This window comes from Raphanus sativus, chromosome 4 (assembly GCF_000801105.2).
Source record: "Raphanus sativus cultivar WK10039 chromosome 4, ASM80110v3, whole genome shotgun sequence".
NCBI lineage: Eukaryota > Viridiplantae > Streptophyta > Magnoliopsida > Brassicales > Brassicaceae > Raphanus > Raphanus sativus.
Window position 1 is genome coordinate 13,279,915 of NC_079514.1, and position 21,685 is coordinate 13,301,599.

General features: G+C 34.4%; 3 protein-coding genes across 7 annotated transcripts; 2 read left to right on the forward strand and 1 right to left on the reverse strand.

Moving 5' to 3' along the window:
- Positions 1-4,486: 4,486 nt before the first annotated feature.
- LOC108855481 (uncharacterized) lies at positions 4,487-12,184 on the reverse strand. 5 transcript variants are annotated; one of them, XR_008944918.1, is made up of 4 exons: positions 10,376-12,184; positions 9,400-9,481; positions 4,793-4,878; positions 4,487-4,711 (listed from the first exon to the last, which is right to left on the reverse strand). XR_008944918.1 is itself a non-coding variant. In XM_018629321.2 (2 exons), the coding sequence occupies exon 1, from the start codon at positions 11,239-11,241 to the stop codon at positions 10,402-10,404; it is 840 nt and encodes a 279-aa protein (XP_018484823.1). In that variant the 5' UTR covers positions 11,242-12,184; the 3' UTR covers positions 9,199-9,481; positions 10,376-10,401. The 5 variants fall into 5 exon arrangements, 1 of the variants encoding a protein (XP_018484823.1); XR_008944919.1 differs by having other exon boundaries at positions 4,487-4,714; XR_008944920.1 differs by lacking the exon at positions 9,400-9,481.
- Positions 12,185-14,278: 2,094 nt separating this feature from the next.
- LOC108855480 (cytochrome c1 1, heme protein, mitochondrial) lies at positions 14,279-16,762 on the forward strand. Its single transcript, XM_018629319.2, has 8 exons — positions 14,279-14,410; positions 14,586-14,678; positions 14,956-15,167; positions 15,281-15,560; positions 15,641-15,712; positions 15,796-15,912; positions 15,992-16,057; positions 16,325-16,762. The coding sequence occupies exons 2-8, from the start codon at positions 14,619-14,621 to the stop codon at positions 16,439-16,441; spliced, it is 924 nt and encodes a 307-aa protein (XP_018484821.1). The 5' UTR covers positions 14,279-14,410; positions 14,586-14,618; the 3' UTR covers positions 16,442-16,762.
- A 694-nt stretch (positions 16,763-17,456) lies between these two features.
- On the forward strand, positions 17,457-19,725 carry LOC108849172 (kelch repeat-containing protein At3g27220). The gene is made up of 7 exons (XM_018622688.2): positions 17,457-17,794; positions 17,875-18,063; positions 18,165-18,394; positions 18,632-18,799; positions 18,895-19,000; positions 19,084-19,290; positions 19,383-19,725. Exons 1-7 carry the CDS (start codon positions 17,582-17,584, stop codon positions 19,545-19,547), a joined length of 1,278 nt encoding a protein of 425 aa, XP_018478190.1. The 5' UTR covers positions 17,457-17,581; the 3' UTR covers positions 19,548-19,725.
- The last annotated feature ends 1,960 nt before the right edge of the window (positions 19,726-21,685 follow it).

Consider the following 21,685-nt stretch of genomic DNA (forward strand, 5'->3'; position numbering starts at 1 on the left):
CCGTGAGTTAACGATTACTTAACGTGGTTATTCCTTTTAAGTGTCCTACGTGGCTTTCGTTTTTAACGGTAGACATTCTAGCGTCACCGTCACGAGCGTCTGACGTTATTAGACAGTGATAGTTGACTTTTTTACTACCGGTCAAGTGGTCATGTGAGTTTGCGTGTTGATTTAACTCACTGTCCCTCCTATCTAGAAGCCACTGGTGAGTTCAGTACGCTAGATTGCTAGAAGAAAACGGAAAGGAGTTTGTTTCTTCAATAACGAAACAACATGAAGTTTGTTGTTGGAAAAAATTAAATGACATGCATGTCATGTGTTTCCTCAGATTATTGATTTGTGTACCACTGTACCGTTTTTGGTTGTTCGAATAAATTTCTAGGATGTGTCTCGAGTGTTTCCAGTTTCATTTGTAGATATATCACATGTATATGTGACTCTGTAGTACAGTGTCACATGTAGATTATATTTCGCGTTGACCTAAATAGCAATATAGTGTTTCTCATAGACTTAGTAGCTCCAAAGTACATTCACGATTCCATAAGAAAATGTTAGAAGAGTTCCCCTAAAATCTTTCTTACATTAGACCCGAGACCATTGCGAGTACGGGAACTCAGTTCGACAGAACACAAAACAAATAATTGGGCTGAGCCCGTATACATCTGTTAAAAAAATAAGTCCAGCTGAGGATCATCATAAGCTATTTGATTTCTAAAATATAAACTCCGATTGCCCCTCCCGTATACACCATATGGCTCGTGATGTTAATTGTTTATTAGGCTATGTTTGGCTTTGGACCTTTGGTTCCATTTTTTTTAGTTATTGTTATAGTACGTGATAAGGGTAAGAGAATTTTATGATAATAAACCTGATATAAAACACAGATAGAATACATATGTGGACAGAATACAGAAGGTGTAAACACGGGATTGCTTGAGGAATTTCAGCTACCTTGCCAACAACAACCGGTATTGTAACTCAAATCTATCCCCATGTTTATTAGAAGGAAAAGAAAATTATTGAACTCATATGGTTCGTTCATGCCTTCATTCAACACTGAGCCAGACTCAGGGATGCATAATAAAAGAAAATAAAGAAAAAAAAATAGAGTCGAACTTGGGGTTTTCCTGGTTGCATAAGCTAGCATTTACCATCTAATCCAACAAGTTTTTAATGTTTTCTTTAATAAAAACTGAATTTTGAATATTATTAAGGGTGCATATGACCCTATAGCTCATAAGCTGGTTTCGCCACTGACCATACTCTAGTAATGTTTTAGGGGATTTATTTTAGGTTCTCTTGCTTTAGTTTTTTTTTTAATTTATTTATTTTTTCCACGAAAAATACAACTGCTCTAGAACTATTACAAAAACTCAAAAAACACGAACCAAAGCAAAACAGCCACAAAAAACTTCTCACTATACAAGTCTCTTTCAACTCTTATCTCCACTCAACTAGCTTCTCTCTACACTTCCAACTACCCAAATCCACTCATCCAAGTACCCATAAGGGTAATATCCTTTCTTCTGGATCTGTGTGCTCTCGACAGAGGGTCAAGCTTGGCTTGAATTAGTTGCTTTGTCTCTGTAATTGTTGCCTGAGCTGACCGGAAAGCATGGTTGTGAATTCGACCATTCCTCTCCTTCCAAACATAGTAAACTGTCGCTTGATATAAAAGTCTGACTATCAGCTTCACAAACTCATCTGACAATGGATTTTTCAACCATCTTAGACCCTCTTCAAACATGACCGGAGGCGTTATACTAAGCCTAGAGCAGAAGAAAGCCCAGATCTCCAAACTGTAAAGACAGTCAAAGAACAAATGCTGTCTCGACTCCTCCGAGGTGTTACATAACACACAAGTCGCAGGGACTTGCATTCCCCAAGCTCTCAGTCTGTCTCTTGTTCCCAATCGGTTTCGAGCTAGGACCCAAGTAATGAAAGCATGTTTTGGTGTCATACCTTGAAACCAGACCTGAGGATGCCAAAACACTGGCTCTCCTTGCGGATGCAACGCCTCCCAAGTGTCCTTTTCGTAGAGAAAGAACTCGAGGCCGCTCTGTTTCCTGGCTTCCACAAGTAGGTGTCATCAACCTCTGACGAATAGATCACTTGAGCATCTGGCAGACAATCGTGAATATGAAAACAAGTCGCGTAAATAAAGTACAACATGCAAACTTCCACGAAACGCAATATGAAAAACAAAATTAGAAGTTTTATCACTGATTTTCTCAAAAAAAAAAGTTTTATTAGTGATGCATCCAAATGTTATATACAAGTTTTATTTTAACATCATAGTGGGAGTTACAACATTTGATATTTATTAGACATATTTCACTGTAATGGTAAGTTAAATTTTTGAATAATAATTTTCAAAATAAATGTGATGTTTACAACTCCAGATACCTTTAAGAAAAACTCCGGATACTATTTTCAAAATAGATATGATGTATGAGAAAAGAATCAGCCAGACTATACATGTAATAATTAAACATAATCTCATATATATTAATCATGGAACATTACAATATGTTTTGTAGGCACGTGTCATCATTAAAATGATTCTTAGAAATCCTCTGGAAAATAAGTTGGTTCATATAAATATTTATTATACTTTTTATTAAACTAACTATCTCATTGATCAGTAGTCTTAAATTATTTCCATAAATAAAAGCTACGTAAGTTTCTATCCTTAAATAAAAGCTACAAAATTACCTAATATGATTAACGTATATATGATAATTAATGATTATAAATCATACATATTTGATAAAAAAATTGTATCTTCTACATTTTATTTTAATTAATATTATTAAAAATTAAAATCACATTAAGCATATTTTAAAAAATAGATTTTTCATATATGTTATATTTTGAATTTTTTGAAAAGTCTATAAATTACGTAAAATGGTAAGATGTTAAAAGATGTTATTTTTTATAATGGAACCCGATCTGAAACAAAATATTTCGGATATCGAATATATCCAAACCAGATTTATATAATTAAATATATTAATTATTTTTAAAATTTAATATCCAAAACAATATACAAAATATATAAAATGTTATTAAGTTGTTTAAAATACTTGGAAATATATACAAATAGTTAAAAATACATGTTTATAACAGTTAAATGATACTCAAAATACCAATACTTCAACTATCTATTGATTTCTTATCCGAATATTGAAAGCTAAACCAAATTTTATGTTAAGTTTAAGTATTTTAGCTTTCATTATACACATTTATATGTTATAAATATCTTTTTGTTTTTATATTTTGAGAAATTTAAAGTATATACTTTTCCATGTATTTGGAATACCTCTAGATTAAGTTAAAACAAAAATCCAAAATAGTAATGTGATAATACAGTATATTAACGAAGGAGCGGGATTTCGGATTGATTGGGTCTAAAAAACTTGGGTTAGTAGTTATCTGATGGATGCTTATATGTTAGCGTATCTATGGTGATGGGACGTCAAGATTATGGTCCCGATCCAACCAAATGCTGGACGAACGAGAGACCTCCATCTATTATACCACTATCGAAAGCGACAGTACACGTGGAGCCTCTCACGCCAATAGAACCCTACTTGAACCACATAAAGAGTACTACAAGTTACTCGATCAATACTTTAGATTATATAAATAAATATAATGTCAGATGCCATCTCTGATTGACTGATTCGTCTCTACTTTCTAGAGATGCTAAAATTCGTTTTTTTATAAAAAAAAAAAAATCTTTTCGTACATGATGATTGTGTTGCTCTATAGCTTATTTAAAAAAACTCGAGTGCATCGTTTAGTTGAAAGATTTTTTTCTTTCTAACTCCGTTTGGTTGAAATCTCAAAGACGGAGACCTGTTAAGCCAACCTGTTAAGGAGGTCGGATACAGCTTTAGTATTTCCTTACAACAATGATCAAAACCACCATAAATGTACTTTCTTTCAGGAATTTTGCAGAAACTTAGACCAATCACAGTGCTCGCACAAGTGTTTCTAAATAAACACAATGTTTTTTACTGCTGGTATGCTAAATGATAAGAGATTGGTGGGACTAATTATTGAGTCCTTAGATTGTTTAATTAGAGCATCGTTATTGGTAGTCCTTAGGATTAGGTCCTTAATATACATATATGTATATGTATATATTATATAAGCGTATATATATGTTTGCTAAGGACTTTACGGAAACCAAAGCCGAAAGTCCTTATTTAAGGAACTTTCGGTTTTGGTTTCCGTAAAGTCCTTAGCACACATATATATACGCTTATATAATATATACATACACATATATGTGTATCAAGGACCTAATCCTAAGGCCTACCAATAATCTTGCTCTTAGTATTTTGATGTTAAGAGAGAAAAACAAGGACATTTCCAAAATGTTAAGATTATTGATAGGACTTTTGTTGAGTCCTTAGGACAAATAATTGTTTTTAGTTTGTTGCAATTCTGAAGGAAAGAAGAATTAACTACCGTAATAGCTCAAGTAAAAACACGTAGTAATATTAGTTACCAACAAGCAACAACTCAATTCAAGGATTTTACTGTATCTAACACGGATGATGAGAACATGTTCATCTGAATAAACTCTCCTAAAAGTTGGTTCACTCTTATTAATTGCATATAACGACAGTTGTGCTGTTATGATCGACATCACTTGTTTCATAGATGGTTGGTGTTGTTGCTGCTGTTGTTGCATCATCCACTGCTTCATTTTCATGGACATTTCAATTCAGTTCTCATTTCAAATATGCAAGAAACAAATGATGTATAGGTTTTAAGATACCTTGCCCTGAGATGCTTTATGCCAACCATTGTCACGATGCCCACCATCATCCATTTGATAATACAGCTTCAACGAAACTGAGCAAACTAATGGAAAAGCCAAAACAAAATATATTTTTTTAAAATTCATGCACATAGCTAATCATTAAAGATTGCCAATAGACCATTTTAATGCAGGCATTACTAGTATTGGTGAACATAAATTGACACTGAAGCAAGAAAGTTTTGAAATTAATGTATCAATTCTCAAGCATATGTTTGCATGTGGCTAAATAGAAACAGGTGATAGAAATCAACAAAAATTGTAAAAGCAGAGTAGATGGAAGTAAGGACAGAGAAAGAATGTCATGATTGACAAGGAGCTGATCCATGAACATCATCTACCATACTTCGTTACAAACAAACAAGACACACACACATGAGCCTAAACTCCTAATCAGTTTGCAGCTCATTCGACAGAACACAACACAATAAGTTTTTTTAACAAACATTATCTTCCTAATCAAACCCCCTCTGACAGACCAAACATGCAAATAAATAAAAATAGATGTGAAAGTTCAAAAATCGGAGCTATTAATAGTACTACTGAGAAAAACAGAGTCGAAACTCGAAACACACAATCATGTAAAAAAATGCAACAAAAGCTTCAATTAGAAGAAGTAGCTATCGCCAACTTGTGCAAGTTAGACAAGTTCAGATTCTACCCAGAAAAATCATCAAATTTGGTATGAAGAGAAAACAAAAGAGGTAAGAAGAGCAAAACATGCAACTGATATGTTCTCCAATGGTCAAACACTGCTTCTTAACAAGTTTGAACTCCTTAAAATTCTCTGGATCCAAACACCCTACAAAACCCAACAAAGTCTTTAAAGATCTAAAGAGAAGAGAAAAGAGAAGCAATCAAAACGAAAACAGAGAGAACAGAACAACAAAAACAAGACCCAAAAAGTGTTGGTTGAAAGTGTTGTTGAAATATAGGAAAAAAACAAGATGATTGCTTTGCCGAGCTCTTCCTCTTACAAAATCGAAAGAGAAATTGAAGATTGCTTCGATGATTCCGAAAATAAGGCACAACGGCGAGAATCAAATCGGCGAGAAGCAATAATCAGCTCAGAAAAGTTTGAGAAAGAGCAATTGCAATCGGAAGAAAACAACAACTTCAACCTAACCTCAAATCAACGGCAAAAGAGAAAGGAGAAGAGAAGAAGATGGAGTCGTCGAGATTTCAAGAGAGAGAAAGAGATGGGATGAAAAGGCAACACGTGTCTCATAAGGACGTCTAATTTTGTATCTAAGCTAAGGACGTCCTTCGGTTAATTGCATATTTTTGATTTATTTTTTGACAAATAATGACTTAGGACAAACCTAAGAAGCACCGATAATAGTGCTCCAAGAACTATCCCGTGACTCTGCATTATCTAATACGTGATCATGTTTATTCAATTATATTAATTTGTGGTGGTGCATGAAAACAAATTCTACCAACTATGTTTTAATATAGTATATATTTTTTGATTTAATATAGTATATAGGTAATATATGTTCTTTGCTTTTAAATCTAAAATAAACTTGAACCTGCCCACTAAAACCCTCAATTACTCACAAATATCAGGTACAGAGAATATATATACTTTGATTATAACTCTAACTAGATTTTGATCCGCGCTTAGAAAGCGCGAATTTTTTAAATATAAATAAATAATTTAAGATTGTTATATATTTATGTTATAAAATCGTATTATATTGAAAAAGTGAATATGTTTAAATCTATATATGATTATCTTATTAAAGATTTGTAGATACAGTCTTATTGTGTAACTACTTTTAAACCTGATATATTATCTGGATTCGAAAAACCAAACCAAAATTTATTTGAAAATACATGTTTAGTTCGGATCTGAATCTAGGTAAAATACATATTTGGTATTTTTTTGGACCTGCGGGTCTCAGTTTGAGTCTTGGCCTGGTCTTGGTTCGAGTCTAGGTCATGTTCGAGACCCGAAAGGGTACCTAAAATGTTTCGTAAGTATATATTACTTATATTCATTTGGGTATTGTGGGTCCTGTTTTATGTATTACAAATATTTTAAAAAAAATTAGGTTTGGTTTAGGTATAGTTTTGGGTTTTTAATAAAATTTCAAAATTTTAAAATATATTATGGGTATTGAAGTAAACTTTCGAGCGTGTTTATTGGTTCATGTGTGAGATTCCGGGTAAAATTGGGTGGGAGTTTAGTATTTGAATATTTTCAGATTTTTTTGGGTTTTCGGGTATTTTTGAGTTTTCAGATCTTTTGATTCTTTTTCGGGTTTTAAATTTTCTGACCAATTGCGTACTTGAAAATTTTGAAATATACCTAGTTGGGTCTAAATGTCTAGGAGCTAAAAGATTTAGACCCGATAGGAATCAATCTGTATTTGATCCAGGATCCGAATGCACATGTCTATTCTCTCTCATTATATTTTCTGTGCATTTTATAAGATTTATATTTTTAAAGTTTATATGATATATTTTTTGCTAGTTTAATAGTATATATTTATATGATTTTTAATATCTTTTAAAAAAATTCTTAGATAACAAATTTTAGTTATAAGTATTGTTTGTAAAATCAATTTAAAATATTTAGAGAAAGAACATTTCACATGAAATGAGGGGTAATAATATAATTCATTTAAAAGTATTTAAAAAATTATATAGTTAAATTAATTAATGATATGAACAAAAAATTATTATGCATGGATTGAACAACTTATATGTGTATGGCGTGGAATATATGTATGTAAAATGATAACTGATGCTTAATTAAATAAAAGAGACAAATTTATAATTAATTTTGTTGTTTACAAAATTAATTTGTTAGATACCAAAATTGTAGGAGTAAGAAATAGGAAATATTTTATTTTATTTAAACAGATATATTTGTTACTGATTAAGGTAAATATTGTTAGAGAAATATATGGTAACATATTGTTAGTTTAAATTTAAAGTAACACCAAAACATTAGTAGTCTAACTAATAGGTCCAAACAACTTTCATAAGTAGATTTTTAAAAATTGATTCCCTTTTAATAGTATAGATAGGAGATGTTAATGGGACTAAGATTTATTTAAAGTTTATTAATTTTAGAAATCGAGAGATTTTTTAAATTTGGAAAGAGTTGTAGAAAGTTTTTGTATATTACGAAATTCTATGAAAATAAATTGATACAATGATTCTAACAATCTAAGGTATAGAAGTAGTGTTCTCAAAATCTTATGTTATGAGTTAAATGGTGAAAATACAACTCCCAATAACATTTACTTTAATAGATTTAGAAAATCATTAAAATCTAAATTTTTTTGATTAACAAAAAGATTGTATATAGAATTAATAAATCATCAAATCAATAATACTTGATTTTTAATAAGATGGTAAGAATATATAAATCAATGACACCAGATTCTACAAAGTCTAAGAACATATTTATTGCAGTCTCCTCAAGGGGTTTTCAGAGTAAAAGTAGGTGGTAGGCCCCCACAAAAATGAAGAGATCTGTTACAAAAGTCGCGAGAGAAGAAACGTGTGTTGGTGGTGTGTTGCACTGTTTGCGGACCCCACTGACACGTGGAGGCCCGCGATTGGTGGGTTTTAATTTTTCTTTTTTTAAAAGACAAAAAGTAAAAAAAAAAAAAAAAAAAAATTGAAGAACCCCTTTTGTTGGGTCTATGCGATAATCATGGTCTAACAATCACTAAAAATTCAACTCCCACTAAAATAAACTTGAACCGACCCACTAGCTAAAATTCTCGATCTAATGTTGTGTAAGAATGTAAGATGTTCATTTTCTCTCACTAAATAACTAACACTTTCGAAATCTTTATATTGGTTGGCCATTTAAGATTTGAGTATCTTCAACTACATGTTAAAAGTTGTCGTGTACCAAAAATTCCAACGCACTCGAGAGGACTATTCAGTTCAATACACGCGAGCACAAAACACATGTCATAACGTACCGCTCGATTGCTCACTGTGATACGTGAACGACCGCACCACCAATCAACGGGTCCTAGAAAATAATGACGTCAGCTTGTCGGAAAGAAAGTATAAGGGAGAAATGTGAAGACGCTGATTGGTTCTATATTTCTCTTATCGAATGCCAAGTGTATGCTCGATCCGTGTGTGAATGTTACAACTTTATTCTCCTTTCTCATTAGAAGAACTTTTGGCTTTTTCTTTTTAACTTGTCAACCTTTTTGGCAGCCAATGAGGCTTCTCCACATGCAGAAATAAGCAGAACCCACGAAGCTACTACTTTATAAGAATACAACTTAATTAGATATGGTTAAAATACCGTTCAAGTAACTTTAACATGCGTAAAAATGCACATTTGTGTTGCTTGTATGCAAAGTGTATCTATACAAAGAAAGTGTATATATACATATGTTTCTGACAATCTGAATGATTCAAAATACATACAACGTTCCTAGTTCTTCCATGCATTATATAAGAACAGATGAAAATATATAGAATATGGATCAGTCAAAGCTAGCTATCACATAAAATGAAGCTCAAACTATAGAATTTCAATCTAGAGAAGAAAGAAATTGAAAACCTGGTGATATACGTACTTCGCTTATATATGCAGATACAAACAACATGCATTTGTGTGATGCACGGCTTTGAAGGATGCATGAATACATATTTAAAGAGCTGCAAGAAGGTTGATTATAAGTTAAATTGATGCTGACTACAAGTCATTAAGAAACACATATATATATATATATATAAAAGGTCAAAATTCAAAACCGTAAACATATACATATATACTTTATAAAGAATAAGCTATATACAAGTATTCCAATAGCGAACAGACAAGTGCACGTTAAAAGGACAGAAAAATATGGAGCATGTCGTTTTTCTTAAATCTGATATGATATAGCCTTATATTACACGTAATTGTTTGTATATATGTGTAATGTGGGGAACTCGAAAGCTTAGTGAAGTAGTTTCATTCCAAGTATGACACCTAATAGGGGTCCCCATATATTTCATGTGTTCCATACTAACATATATGTTGGTGTATTTTTCAAAAAAAAAAAAACATATATGTTGGTGTATATATCTATATCAAATCTAAGTTCATGACATATTTATTAGTTAAAAATCAAATTTCTTTTACAATATAGTTAAATCATACTATACAAATCCATTTCACAATAATATATTGTATTTGTGAAATAACTGGCGATATCTCGTAACACACAGATCTGTTATAAATTTAGTAAATCCATGTGAGATATCTCGTACCACACTGATCTATTATAAATTTAGTAGATTCATCAATCTAGAGTATAAACAGAAGCCAAGATTAGTAGGAAAACCATACACATGGCATCTTTTATTTAATCTTTGCCAATAAACATTTGCCATTATTACGGCATGTTCTATATATTTAAGCATTATCAGCTTCCTTATACTTCTCAACATTATCATCACTTGTTTCTTATTCAACCTCTTATATGCCTAAACAAAGTTTGCTAGAGCGATTAAAGGTTGTGATTAGTCGCACTTCCAAATCACATAGCTTAACTTTATCATTCTTACCATCATTTTTCAGGCAGCAATCAGCATCAAAGCCAGAGAGTCAGAGCAGCTGTTGTGTCTAGCCTCCATGCAAAGCCACCAAACTCCATTTTCCATACATCACACGGCACCGTTTTGGTATACTTTGTCTCCTGCCAAGTGTACTGCATCCTCACCCTACACGTGAAAGCTCGGTAGTTACAATACATAGCCACCGTGGAATCCTCCGCCACCAACCACACCGTAACATCCGGCAACGGCAAAGATGACGACCAATCTTCACCGGAAACATTTCTCCGGTAAGCTTCGTTAACCCAAACCACACGGTTTGATGCATCCGATACGAACGCAGGGCACATGTCCTTACCTAGATTATCCACCATCTCAATGTCCGTGCACCCCACCGCAGGGGAACTCGAACTACCGTCATATACGCCTGTGACAGACTCCACTGTCACCCATGTCTCCACCTCCGCCGTCACGCCGCCGTTGAACATAGCCCATGTGTTAGTTTCACGTGTTTCTACTCCGTTTATCGTTTTCACCGACGGATCGAGACTGTCCTGATCTAACGGCGTGAATCCGCCTGAGAGATCGGATTTTTCCGGCAGGAGTTGAAGAGTCACGACTCCAGCTTGTTCCCGCCCATCAGACACGTCAGATCTGCTCTTTCCTCGACACGTGGTTTTATTATTCTTCGAAACCCTAACGTACTTTCGTTTGGTTCGTTTGCTCATACCGTATGAGTTGTCTCCTGTACCGCATGGTTGATCGGTCGTCGGTTTTGGAGCGATCGGACGGTACCGAAGCATGAGACTGTCGACGGAAACTTTATCTTGCACCTTGCCGTCGTATCTTAGCGTATTCAACCACTCATCTTGTTCCATTATCTTTCTCTCACTTTCTCTCTCCCTTTTTATTTAAACAGCTCTCTCACACACTCTCTCTCTTTCTTTCTATAGTTTTTCTGTGTGTCTCTCTCCGGTGAGCCGAAAGATTATCATTCGGGGCAAATCAGGAGAAATGGTATTTCGCCACGTGGCTTAGGGTTAGCGTAAGATACAGTTAAATAAATTGGCTGATTTTTGTGCATCTTCTATGTCATCTTTTGCAGCAAATTTATGTCTCTTTTGCTTCTTTAATTTAATTATTTGTTCTCTTCTGTACGTACCTGAGATAAGAGTAACAAGAATAAATCATTTTATTTGTATTTTGATAACCATTCAGAAACAACTACTAGCTAGTCCTAGGTTTCAGATAACTTCTTGTTAAACTTCCTACTAGGCTTGGGATTTCTGGTACCAGTTCCGTTCGGTTAGTTCGGGTATCACGTAGTTCAGATAATGGGCTAGAAGATCCATTTACTACTTGATTTATTTTCGGTTTGTTTCGGGTAGTTTCGGGTTTGGATCGGATAGTAAAAGTAGGAACCAGAAAACACCTATAAAAGTTCTCATTCGGTTATGGTTCTAATTAGGCTATTTCGGGTAGTTCGAATAATTCGGGTTAAATATCCATATGTTTGGTAAAATATAGGATAGTTATGATAAAATTTTGGATATTTCGGATAAAAATATCCGGATACTTCCAGGTAATTTAAATACTTTCTAATAATTTAGTTTCTTCAAATATTTTTGGATATTTTAATAGATTTTTAAATTATATATAATATTTTTATATATTCGAGTACTTGTTCGGTTTCGGTTCGATTTTTTCGAATAAATAAATATATGAACCATTCAAATACTTGAAGGTTTCGGTCCTGTTTCGGGTATTTCGATTCGGTTCCAGTTCGCTTCGGTTCTTTGGTTCTAGTTTTTTTGCCCAGACCAAGTTCCTACGATTACAATCTGTTAATTATCGTGCCGATTATTATTTAGTAAAAAAAAGTCATGTTAATCAATCATACAGATGAGTAACGCCAACATATAATATACACAGGTGTGGATCCATATTATATATACATATATCTACAAGAGCTTGTATGTGTGTGTGTGTTTTTATATGTGAGACTTATATATCACCTTTTAAATGGTTAAACTTAAAACAACCAACTTATTATAATTATATATCATATTAATTTTTATATATACAATATATGTTTATTATGATAATAAAACAATGGCATTAGCTTAAATAGTATATGAAACTAGTTTGACTTAAAGATTTTTTTTTTGACAAAAATAAAAAATAGAACGTAATTAAATAGAAAAATGGCACAAAATATATTTACTAGTTGTAAACTGATCTAAAATTTCACAATATAAACAAGAATATATTGTCCTTCTTACGACGTTGTGCCATACAAAGATTAAGGTTTGATTACGATAATAAAACAATGGCCAATACTATTATTAGACAACCTATTAGAGCTATTTAATTCGGGTCACTTAACTTTTGTATTTCAAATTATCAGCAAATGTATGGTTAATATGATTATGCATGGTCCAACACACAATAGTATTTAATTTTCACAGGCCACTATAAACGATGAGGCACACCCGTTGGTTATACAGAAGCAATATGAAATATATGTTTTATCCTTTCAGGTGCATACACATAGGTTTCATGTGATAAATTTAATGGTATGGCTTATCCAAGCCCTTCAATAATGTTGTATATCCGCCCTTTTTTTTTATATTAATGCGTGGGTCCAAATCAAAACGAAATATGCTGTTATACCTTATTTGAGGACTCTTATTGGTCCTTGTAATCTCCGACCAATCATGTTGCATTATGTGTCTTCCATTCATGAGTTGAAAAAGCTGGTATGTCATGACTCATCGCACATTTGAAATATATACATACATATTCTTTTGTTTATATTCATAGGGTACCATATGCAAAATGCATGCCAACATATGTGATTAAACGAATAGGAAATACTCGTGACAATCATATTTTTTTTTGAAAGCTGGTTTATTACGATGTTATTCGTAGATATAACAGTTGTAATTTGTAAAAGAAAAAGAAACTAATGTATTATAGTTGATAAAAAAATATTAGTTAATAAAACAGTGCCTTACATTGGACAGTACTTTGTCTTTTCTTTTAAACTAATAAAAATACTTACAAACAAAATAAAGTTTGTCCAGATTTAAGCAAAAAAAATAAAAAATTAAAATAAAGTTTAACTAAAACAAAATAAAACATATCGTTGTTTCGATACGTTTTTAATCAAATAAAGGTTAATTTTTTTCTGTGTTTCCAGTTTTTGTGGATACATACTCGAACTGATTCTAATAGCAGGATTACTGGTAGTTTCTCATAACAAAATTTTTAGAAAAATAATAATAAAATATAATAAAGCATGAAAGAAAAAATAGAAAATGCAACGTGAATCTCTTTAGGAAGAGATGTTGGTCAAGGGGGAAGAGCTGATTTCTATAGATGTCGGGCTTCTATTGCTGTTTTTGTTTTCCAAATATTAAATTTAAATCAGGTAAACAAATTAAATTAAAATATTAATAGAAGTGTTTAGGAATTTGTGTTGAAGAAACCCAGCCGTTGATGATGCTCAAAACTGGCTTCCTTTGCGTCCTACTTTGTTTCTTTTTTTTTAAATATATTTTTGGTTCCTTTGCTTCCTACTTTATCAATTTCACAAATTTGCTTTATTTTATTATAATTTTAGTGAAGACTCCAAAAAATAATAAAATGGAGAATATTCCTTATCAAAACATTTGTATCATTTCTTAAAAAAACATTTTTGTTACAAAAATCCATTATATTACGGAAGCCAAATATAACTTCTACGTGCAATATTTTTTTTGGGTCAAATATCTTTAATGGAGTTCCAAAAAATTCTGCATTGTGTAGAAACAAATGGGGTTGATAAAAAAAAAAGTAGAAACAAATGGGCTTTGGTAAAAAGAATGCAGCAACAAATGGGCTCATGCAATTTGACGTTGGCCCATAGGCCCAAAAACGTAGAACTATCGCGTGTTAGCAGCCTCTTGTGCCATCGTGGAACTCCCATTTTCTCTCGTTTTATCTTTTACTTCTTCTTCGTCCCCTCGGTCGTCTCCGTCGCCGATCTCGTCACTTCATTTACCGGTTAGTATCTCTCTGTAGCCATATCTCTTATTCTAATCGTTCAGTATGTTATCTGACGTTTGATCTATATCGACGGATCTGTAATGTTGACTCAGATTTCTAGGGCTTGTTTATTCTTATCGCATTATCACTGCTTCGTGATTCTGTTTCGATTCGTTTTTTGTTTGCTCTCCAGCGAGTTGATTTGGTACAAAGCGTCGTCAATCAAATGGTTGGAGGAGGAGTTATCCAGCAAATTCTCAGGAGGAAGCTTCACTCCCAATCAGTCGTGAGATGTTTCCCAAATCTCAATTAACCTTTTTTTTTATAATAATTCTAAATTGATCTGTTTTAAAGAGAGATTTCTATGTTTATTTGTTTGGGTAAAGCTTCGTGCTTTGGGAGATAAAAGAATCATCTTTTGAATTTTCATTGTGTCATTTGTTACAAAGATATGGTCTGTTGATTTGTGTATAGATGTTGCTTCAGTGTGAACCTAAGTATACGAACAATCTTTTGAGCATGTAACTTATATTCTTAGCACTGGTTTTGTGTTATTCCTGCAGGCAACTCCGGTCCTGTCGTGGTTTTCTTCTAAGAAAGCTCATGTGGACGCTGGTTCTTCTGGCGTAAGAGCATTTGCCCTCTTGGGTGCTGGTGTTACAGGGCTCTTGAGTTTTTCTACGGTAGCCTCTGCTGATGAGGCCGAACATGGACTTGCCTGTCCTGACTACCCTTGGCCTCATGATGGCATTCTCAGCTCATATGACCATGCTTCGTGAGTGTTATGTTACTGTACTTTTTATTAATTGCTGTATTTATCCCTTAGATATCTAGACTCTGTTTTTTAATACTGTGTTAGCTGATGAAGGTTTGATGTTGTATGTCCAGGATCCGTCGTGGGCATCAAGTTTATCAGCAAGTCTGTGCATCTTGCCATTCAATGTCTCTCATCTCATACCGTGATTTGGTGGGTGTCGCTTACACAGAGGAAGAGGCAAAGGCAATGGCAGCTGAAATCGAGGTTGTTGATGGGCCTAATGATGAGGGTGAGATGTTCACCCGTCCTGGTAAACTCAGTGACCGCTTGCCTCAACCATATGCCAACGAATCAGCTGCAAGGTTCGCTAATGGTGGAGCGTATCCTCCTGATCTAAGTCTTATCACTAAGGTCTGTTACTGTTTTTATTTAATACTGGATATCTGTAGCATATTCAGTGATCTAAGTATTTCAAATGTTCTACCTGCCAGGCACGTCACAACGGTCAGAACTACGTCTTTGCTCTTCTGACGGGTTACCGTGATCCTCCTGCTGGCATTTCGGTAATTTTTATCTCATTTTCTAGATTAGACTTCTTCGAATTCAGATTTGCTGGTTGCGAAAGAGTCTTATCATAATTATACAGATAAGAGAAGGGTTACACTACAATCCTTACTTCCCTGGGGGAGCAATTGCTATGCCGAAAATGCTTAATGATGAAGCTGTTGAGTATGAAGATGGTGTCCCCGCCACAGAGGCACAGGTTAGGTTTCCTTCATTTAAAATATTCGAAACCTTGCTCCGTGTCATGCTTTTAACTTTACTGTTTTTGTCAAGTGCAGATGGGTAAAGACGTTGTGTCATTCTTGTCTTGGGCAGCTGAACCAGAAATGGAAGAGAGGAAGTTGGTAGGTTTTTCTTCCTTTTTTTTTTCCGGTGCATAATATTTGCATTTTGGGTTATATTTCATTTATCATCGGATTAGGTGACTTGAAGAAGTCTTGTACTACCAAGTGTAGTATCATGCTAACATGTTGATATGCTGCTTACACGTGTTTCACTTATTTTTACGATCCTTACAACACAGCTTGTACAGAGAGATGGGTTTCATAACCGGGAGCTAGCTTTCATATATTGAGATGGAGATTAATGTTGGGTTTCATAATAATTTGCAGATGGGTTTCAAGTGGATATTCCTACTATCTCTGGCTCTGCTCCAAGCAGCGTACTACAGGCGACTGAAATGGTCTGTTCTCAAGTCCCGGAAGCTGGTTCTGGACGTGGTGAACTAAAGAAGCACCGCTTACTATAAAGCTTTTGCAGTGGCTCCACACAGTCGTTTTTTCAACAATGGATGTTTTGAAAAAAAAGTAGAGCCTTTTCTCTGAGTGGTAATAACGCATCTCTATTTTTCTGTGTCATAAAAATCTTTGAAGGTGGAAAGACCTATCTTTCTTTTTTTGAGTAGAGAGTTTTATGAGGATAATAACGAAAAAAGTTTGATCCTCGTAATCAGACATGATTTTAAGATTACATTTTGTTTTGCTTCCTCTCTCAAACTGCTACTGTTCATCGTTCCGGTTTGTTTTCAATAAAGAATACATCTTTGTACTAATTTTCCCGTCTTCCGACACTGATATAGTAATGGAAAATATTGTATTTCCTTTTTTTTTTTTTTTTTTTTTGAATGAATGTCAAATTCATTGATCAAAAAAAACCTTTGGAACATTTTTTACAATGCAGCCTTGTACTTAACTTTGCAAAAAAACTTATAAATCTATTTGCTCTTCCTTACAAGATATTCTTAGTCTGGTCTCTTTGAGAACCAGTTTGTAGACCTTCCTCCATCTTCTTGTCTCCAGCTTTTTAAATGGATGAGAATCTGTTTCGCACTCCTCTATCTATCATCCTTATAATTGTGCTTTGAAGCTTTGGTTTTTCACCATGCCTCCTCCCATTTCTCTCCATCCACAAGCCATGAATAGTTGCTTGAAAAATATTGTATTTCTTAGTCATAAAGGCGAGTTTTTCTGTTTTTTTTTTTCATACAGATAAAACTTTAGAAACTATCTGCTACACCGAATCAACACAATTACATCCAGACTATTATCAGAACGCCCAGACGCAGGCTTGAGCATTAGGCGTGTTATGCTTTCATGGGTCTATATTGGGCCTGGGAAGCCCATATAGTCAGGCAAACCTTCCAGCTCGCTCAGAGGGGAAGAAAAAAAGGAAAAAGGGAAACAGTGAGCGGAGTGATATATGGTAGGGGAAAACCACCGGCGCACATCTTTTCCCGGTAATCAGAAAGTCTCCACCGACGTGAAATCTTTCTCTCTCTCTCTCTTTCTTTTTGTCTCCGTCGTGTTGCTTTAAGTCTATATATATTTCCTTATAACTAGAACTGAGATCATGTCTTTTCAAAAACACAAATGGCGAACAAACCTGATCATCATCACCACCGATCTTCCAGGAGACTGATGCTTGTATTGTACTTCACTTGTGTTCTCGGGATAGGATTCGCCACAGCTTTTCTCTGTATGCCTTTCACTAAATCGCCATCCTCCACCGTTTCTTCCATCTGGGTACTTGAAAACCCACCGCAGATTCAAGCTCCGAGCACCGCTTCCCGGATTGTTCAGAATGTAAGTTCGAATCAAATGCGTAATAAAAACGACGACTTTCTATCTTACATCCCTCAAAGTTTTCTCCTTTTTTTTTGCAGAGAAGCAACAAGACGGAAGATGAAGAACATGTTAACGTCCGTTTACTATCCGCCACATTTGCCGATTTTCCGGCGCCGGCGTTACAATGGGAGCAAATGCCGTCTGCTCCGGTTCCTCGACTCGACGGTTACTCCGTACAAATCCAAAACCTTCTCTATGTCTTCTCCGGCTACGGCAGTCTCGACTACGTAAGTACTCTCTCGTCTACTTGTTTTGTTTTGTTTTGAAATGTGTCTTGTTAATGATAAAGCTTTGATGGCATTTGATTATTTCTCCTCCTCTTCCTCAGGTTCATTCTCATGTGGATGTGTTCAATTTCACAGACAACAAATGGTGTGACAGATTCGACACTCCTAATGAGATGGCCAATTCTCACCTCGGGATCGTGACGGATGGGCGATATGTGTATGTGGTTTCAGGGCAGTTTGGTCCTCAATGCAGAGGTCCCACTTCTCGTTCCTTTGTCTTGGACTCATCCACTAAGACCTGGCTCCAGTTTCCTTCACTACCAGCTCCAAGGTAAGGTCTTTAGTTGCCTAACATATATACTTACAGAGCTATGTCTACTACGCTTTGTAAAACAATGCCATTGCGGAATGGAGCTGTTGAGGGGAGTCATTAGGGTTTAATGTTTAGGGTTTAGTGATTCTAAGATGTATCAGTCTTGAAGAGTCATGAGTGTATGTTCTGTTCAAATAGTATTGTGTTACCATATAAGCAACTGCAGTTATCGAGCTTCTTTTTGTTGGATATCAGGTACGCTCCAGCGACTCAGATATGGAGAGGGAGGCTTCATGTGATGGGAGGAAGCAAAGAGAATCGCAACGCCGTTGCTTATGATCATTGGAGCATAGCTGTAAAAGACGGAAAAGCTCTTGACCATTGGAGGGAAGAGGTTCCAATCCCTCGAGGTGGACCACACAGGTTTTTTTTTTTTTATAATTCTTGCTCCAGCTTTTACCTTTTGTTTTGGAGCCTTATGTGTTACTTAACATCGTGGTGTTTAATGGGTTTTGCAGGGCTTGTGTAGTTGCTAACGACAAGCTACTTGTGATAGGTGGTCAAGAAGGTGACTTCATGGCCAAACCTAACTCACCCATCTTCAAATGCTCACGTCGACGAGAGGTTCACTTCACCCTCTCTTTTTTTTGCAATCCACAGTTTTGAATGTATCCTCAGACAATTCCTAACGTTTGGTCCATTTTCAGTTCTTTAATGGTGAGGTGTACATGATGGATGAGGAGATGAAGTGGAAGATGTTACCACCGATGCCAAAGAACAATTCCCACATTGAATCAGCGTGGATCATCGTCAATAACTCGATCGTTATCGTTGGTGGGACCACGGATTGGCATCCAGTGACCAAAAGGCTTGTTCTTGTTGGAGAGATCTTCCGGTTTCAGTTAGACACTTTGGTCAGTATTATTATACTTCCGTCTTTATAATGTTTCTGATTCCTTCTCCTATCACGTTTTTTTTAAAAAATGTATGATAAAAAAATTCTCAGACGTGGTCTGTGATCGGACGGTTACCGTACCGTGTCAAAACAGCTATGGCTGGATACTGGAACGGCTATTTGTACTTCACGTCCGGGCAACGCGATAGAGGACCGGACAATCCACAGCCTGGGAAAGTTATTGGAGAAATGTGGAGAACTAAGTTGAAGTTTTGATGTCAATTGTTTTTGTTGTGTGCTTTTGTTATTTGAAAGATATAATATTAGAGCTTTGGAGGAGAAACTCTTATTCTGATATTTTATAAAATTACTTAATGTAGAGAGTTATTAACACTCAGAGACAGATATGTGATGTAGAACTGTTTTGCCGGATGAAAACAGATATGTTGAATCATATACTTCAGGCTACTTGTAGCCTCTTATATCTGACAATCACCAGACATGAGATGATGAGTCAGTTTATATATGGAGGTCTATGTACATCCTAGAGTGGTTTGATTATGCATGGCTGTTGAGAGTTGGTTAAGACTATTTAACCAGCTGGTATGTATTTGAACTTTGAAGCTACTTTTAAAGAAAGTTGATTTTATAAGAATGTGGAATCAAACTAAGGACTAATCCAATAAAATATCAATTTTGTGAGATCATTTTGTTCATTTTTGTCTGCGTGTGAATCATTCGCAAAGTCATGCTCTGATGTAACTATACAAGAATAAGGACAAAAATATAAGATAGAGACTTAAAATAGTTATCGTGGTCGGTCCAAGAGAACGACATGTTCTATTTGTTTGTTTCTTTAGTGTAAAAGTCATTAACCCACATGTTACCTTCTCTCGTTTTATGATCTTTCTCCGTAATAATGATAGCTAATATAATAACAACTGTCAAAATTGTATCTGGTTTTCAATATTCAAAGACAAAACTTGATAAGTTTATATTATTTTGGTTTAGATGATCAGTTTCTAATGGTTAGGTTAACTAGTTATAGTTTAGCAAGCTGGCTTTAAAAACATATGTTCAAATGTAAATCATTTTACAGAATGCACACCTCTATGGCTCTATGTTGGTAGTTCTTGCATGTCATTTTGCGGGTTTTTAACTATGTTTAACCAAGCAAATTAAATTGGATTCCTCTAATATCATGAACCATTAGAAGTGGGCATCACACATGACATACCTTCCACTTTTACTGTTCTTCTTTTTGTTTGAATGCTTTCTTGGATCCTTGTGCATTGTCTTGACTCTTGAACCGATAACACACATTGCCCATGCCATCATTTCTTCTCTAAAGATTCCATTTGTTATTAGATTTTGCTTTTAGCTTGAGTTTTTTTTTTTTGGAACAAAGCTAGAGTTTTATTTCTTTTTTTTAATCTTGCTTTCGAACACGTAGTATCTATGTATTTGTACAACATTAACAAAGTTATTTTTCTTTTTCTGCTAAAAATGTAAAGCAGATAACAAAGTTATAGACGTATGTAACAAACCATGTTCCAGTTACGTTTTAAAACATGACTTCTAGGTATTTTCCTCTCGCATCCTGGTTTTACAATCAGCTAAGCTATGCATAAACTATTACGTTACTTGATTTCACGAAAATTTTCTCAAATTATTTAAACCTCGATCTAAACTTCTACAAAAGCCTATGGACAAAATAAAAACCAGCACAGCTTGTCAGTGATATAGTAGATAATACTATATTTTGTTTTCTAAAACTAGGCGATAATATAGTTACAACACTTCTACGTTGCAATGGCACTTCCTTTCTTCAGAAATTTTCTCAATGACTACAAACTTGTTACAAACAATTTAAAGAAAAATACGAACTTTGGAAAAATTTGATGCTTAGTGGGCGTTTATTTATAAATATAAGAGGTTCAGAAATCCGTATAGATGACCACTCCCACATAAATCATTGTTGTTTATATACTCTGTCTTTTGTATTACTCTTTCTCACTCCATTTGTTGTGGTCACGGAAAGAGAAATCCGATGTCAATATTATTGGATTCATATGCATCATAAATGCATTATTAATATTAAAAATTAATAACTACGAGTTTGATTAACGTTTGTCGACAAAACAAAAATCGCCGTATGCATCAATCAATCCATGTACAGTCGAATTCGTAAGGGATAATATTTTATGAGCTAAAATGAAAAGTTTAACAAACAAATTTGGCATCCAGTGGATTATACAGGGTTGGACCATCGCTAATTCCAAAAACCTAGATTAGTAAACCCAATCTATCAATAACAATAATCCAAAATATAACAACGTCTTTTAGACAAATTTATATACTCAACTACATTTAATTACTTGTATTGATATTTGATATACTACACATAAAATCGA

What these genes read in the sequence shown, in the direction of transcription:
- LOC108855481 (XM_018629321.2), bottom strand. Translation starts at nt 11,241, where the DNA reads ATGGAACAAGATGAGTGGTTGAATACGCTAAGATACGACGGCAAGGTG.
- LOC108855480 (XM_018629319.2), top strand. Translation starts at nt 14,619, where the DNA reads ATGGTTGGAGGAGGAGTTATCCAGCAAATTCTCAGGAGGAAGCTTCAC. An exon ending in TCCCCGCCACAGAGGCACAG is followed by an intron (nt 15,913 to 15,991) that starts GTTAGGTTTCCT and finishes TGTCAAGTGCAG; the next exon opens with ATGGGTAAAGACGTTGTGTC. An exon ending in AAATGGAAGAGAGGAAGTTG is followed by an intron (nt 16,058 to 16,324) that starts GTAGGTTTTTCT and finishes AATAATTTGCAG; the next exon opens with ATGGGTTTCAAGTGGATATT.
- LOC108849172 (XM_018622688.2), top strand. Translation starts at nt 17,582, where the DNA reads ATGGCGAACAAACCTGATCATCATCACCACCGATCTTCCAGGAGACTG. An exon ending in GCTACGGCAGTCTCGACTAC is followed by an intron (nt 18,064 to 18,164) that starts GTAAGTACTCTC and finishes CCTCTTCCTCAG; the next exon opens with GTTCATTCTCATGTGGATGT. An exon ending in GGTTTCAGTTAGACACTTTG is followed by an intron (nt 19,291 to 19,382) that starts GTCAGTATTATT and finishes AAAAATTCTCAG; the next exon opens with ACGTGGTCTGTGATCGGACG.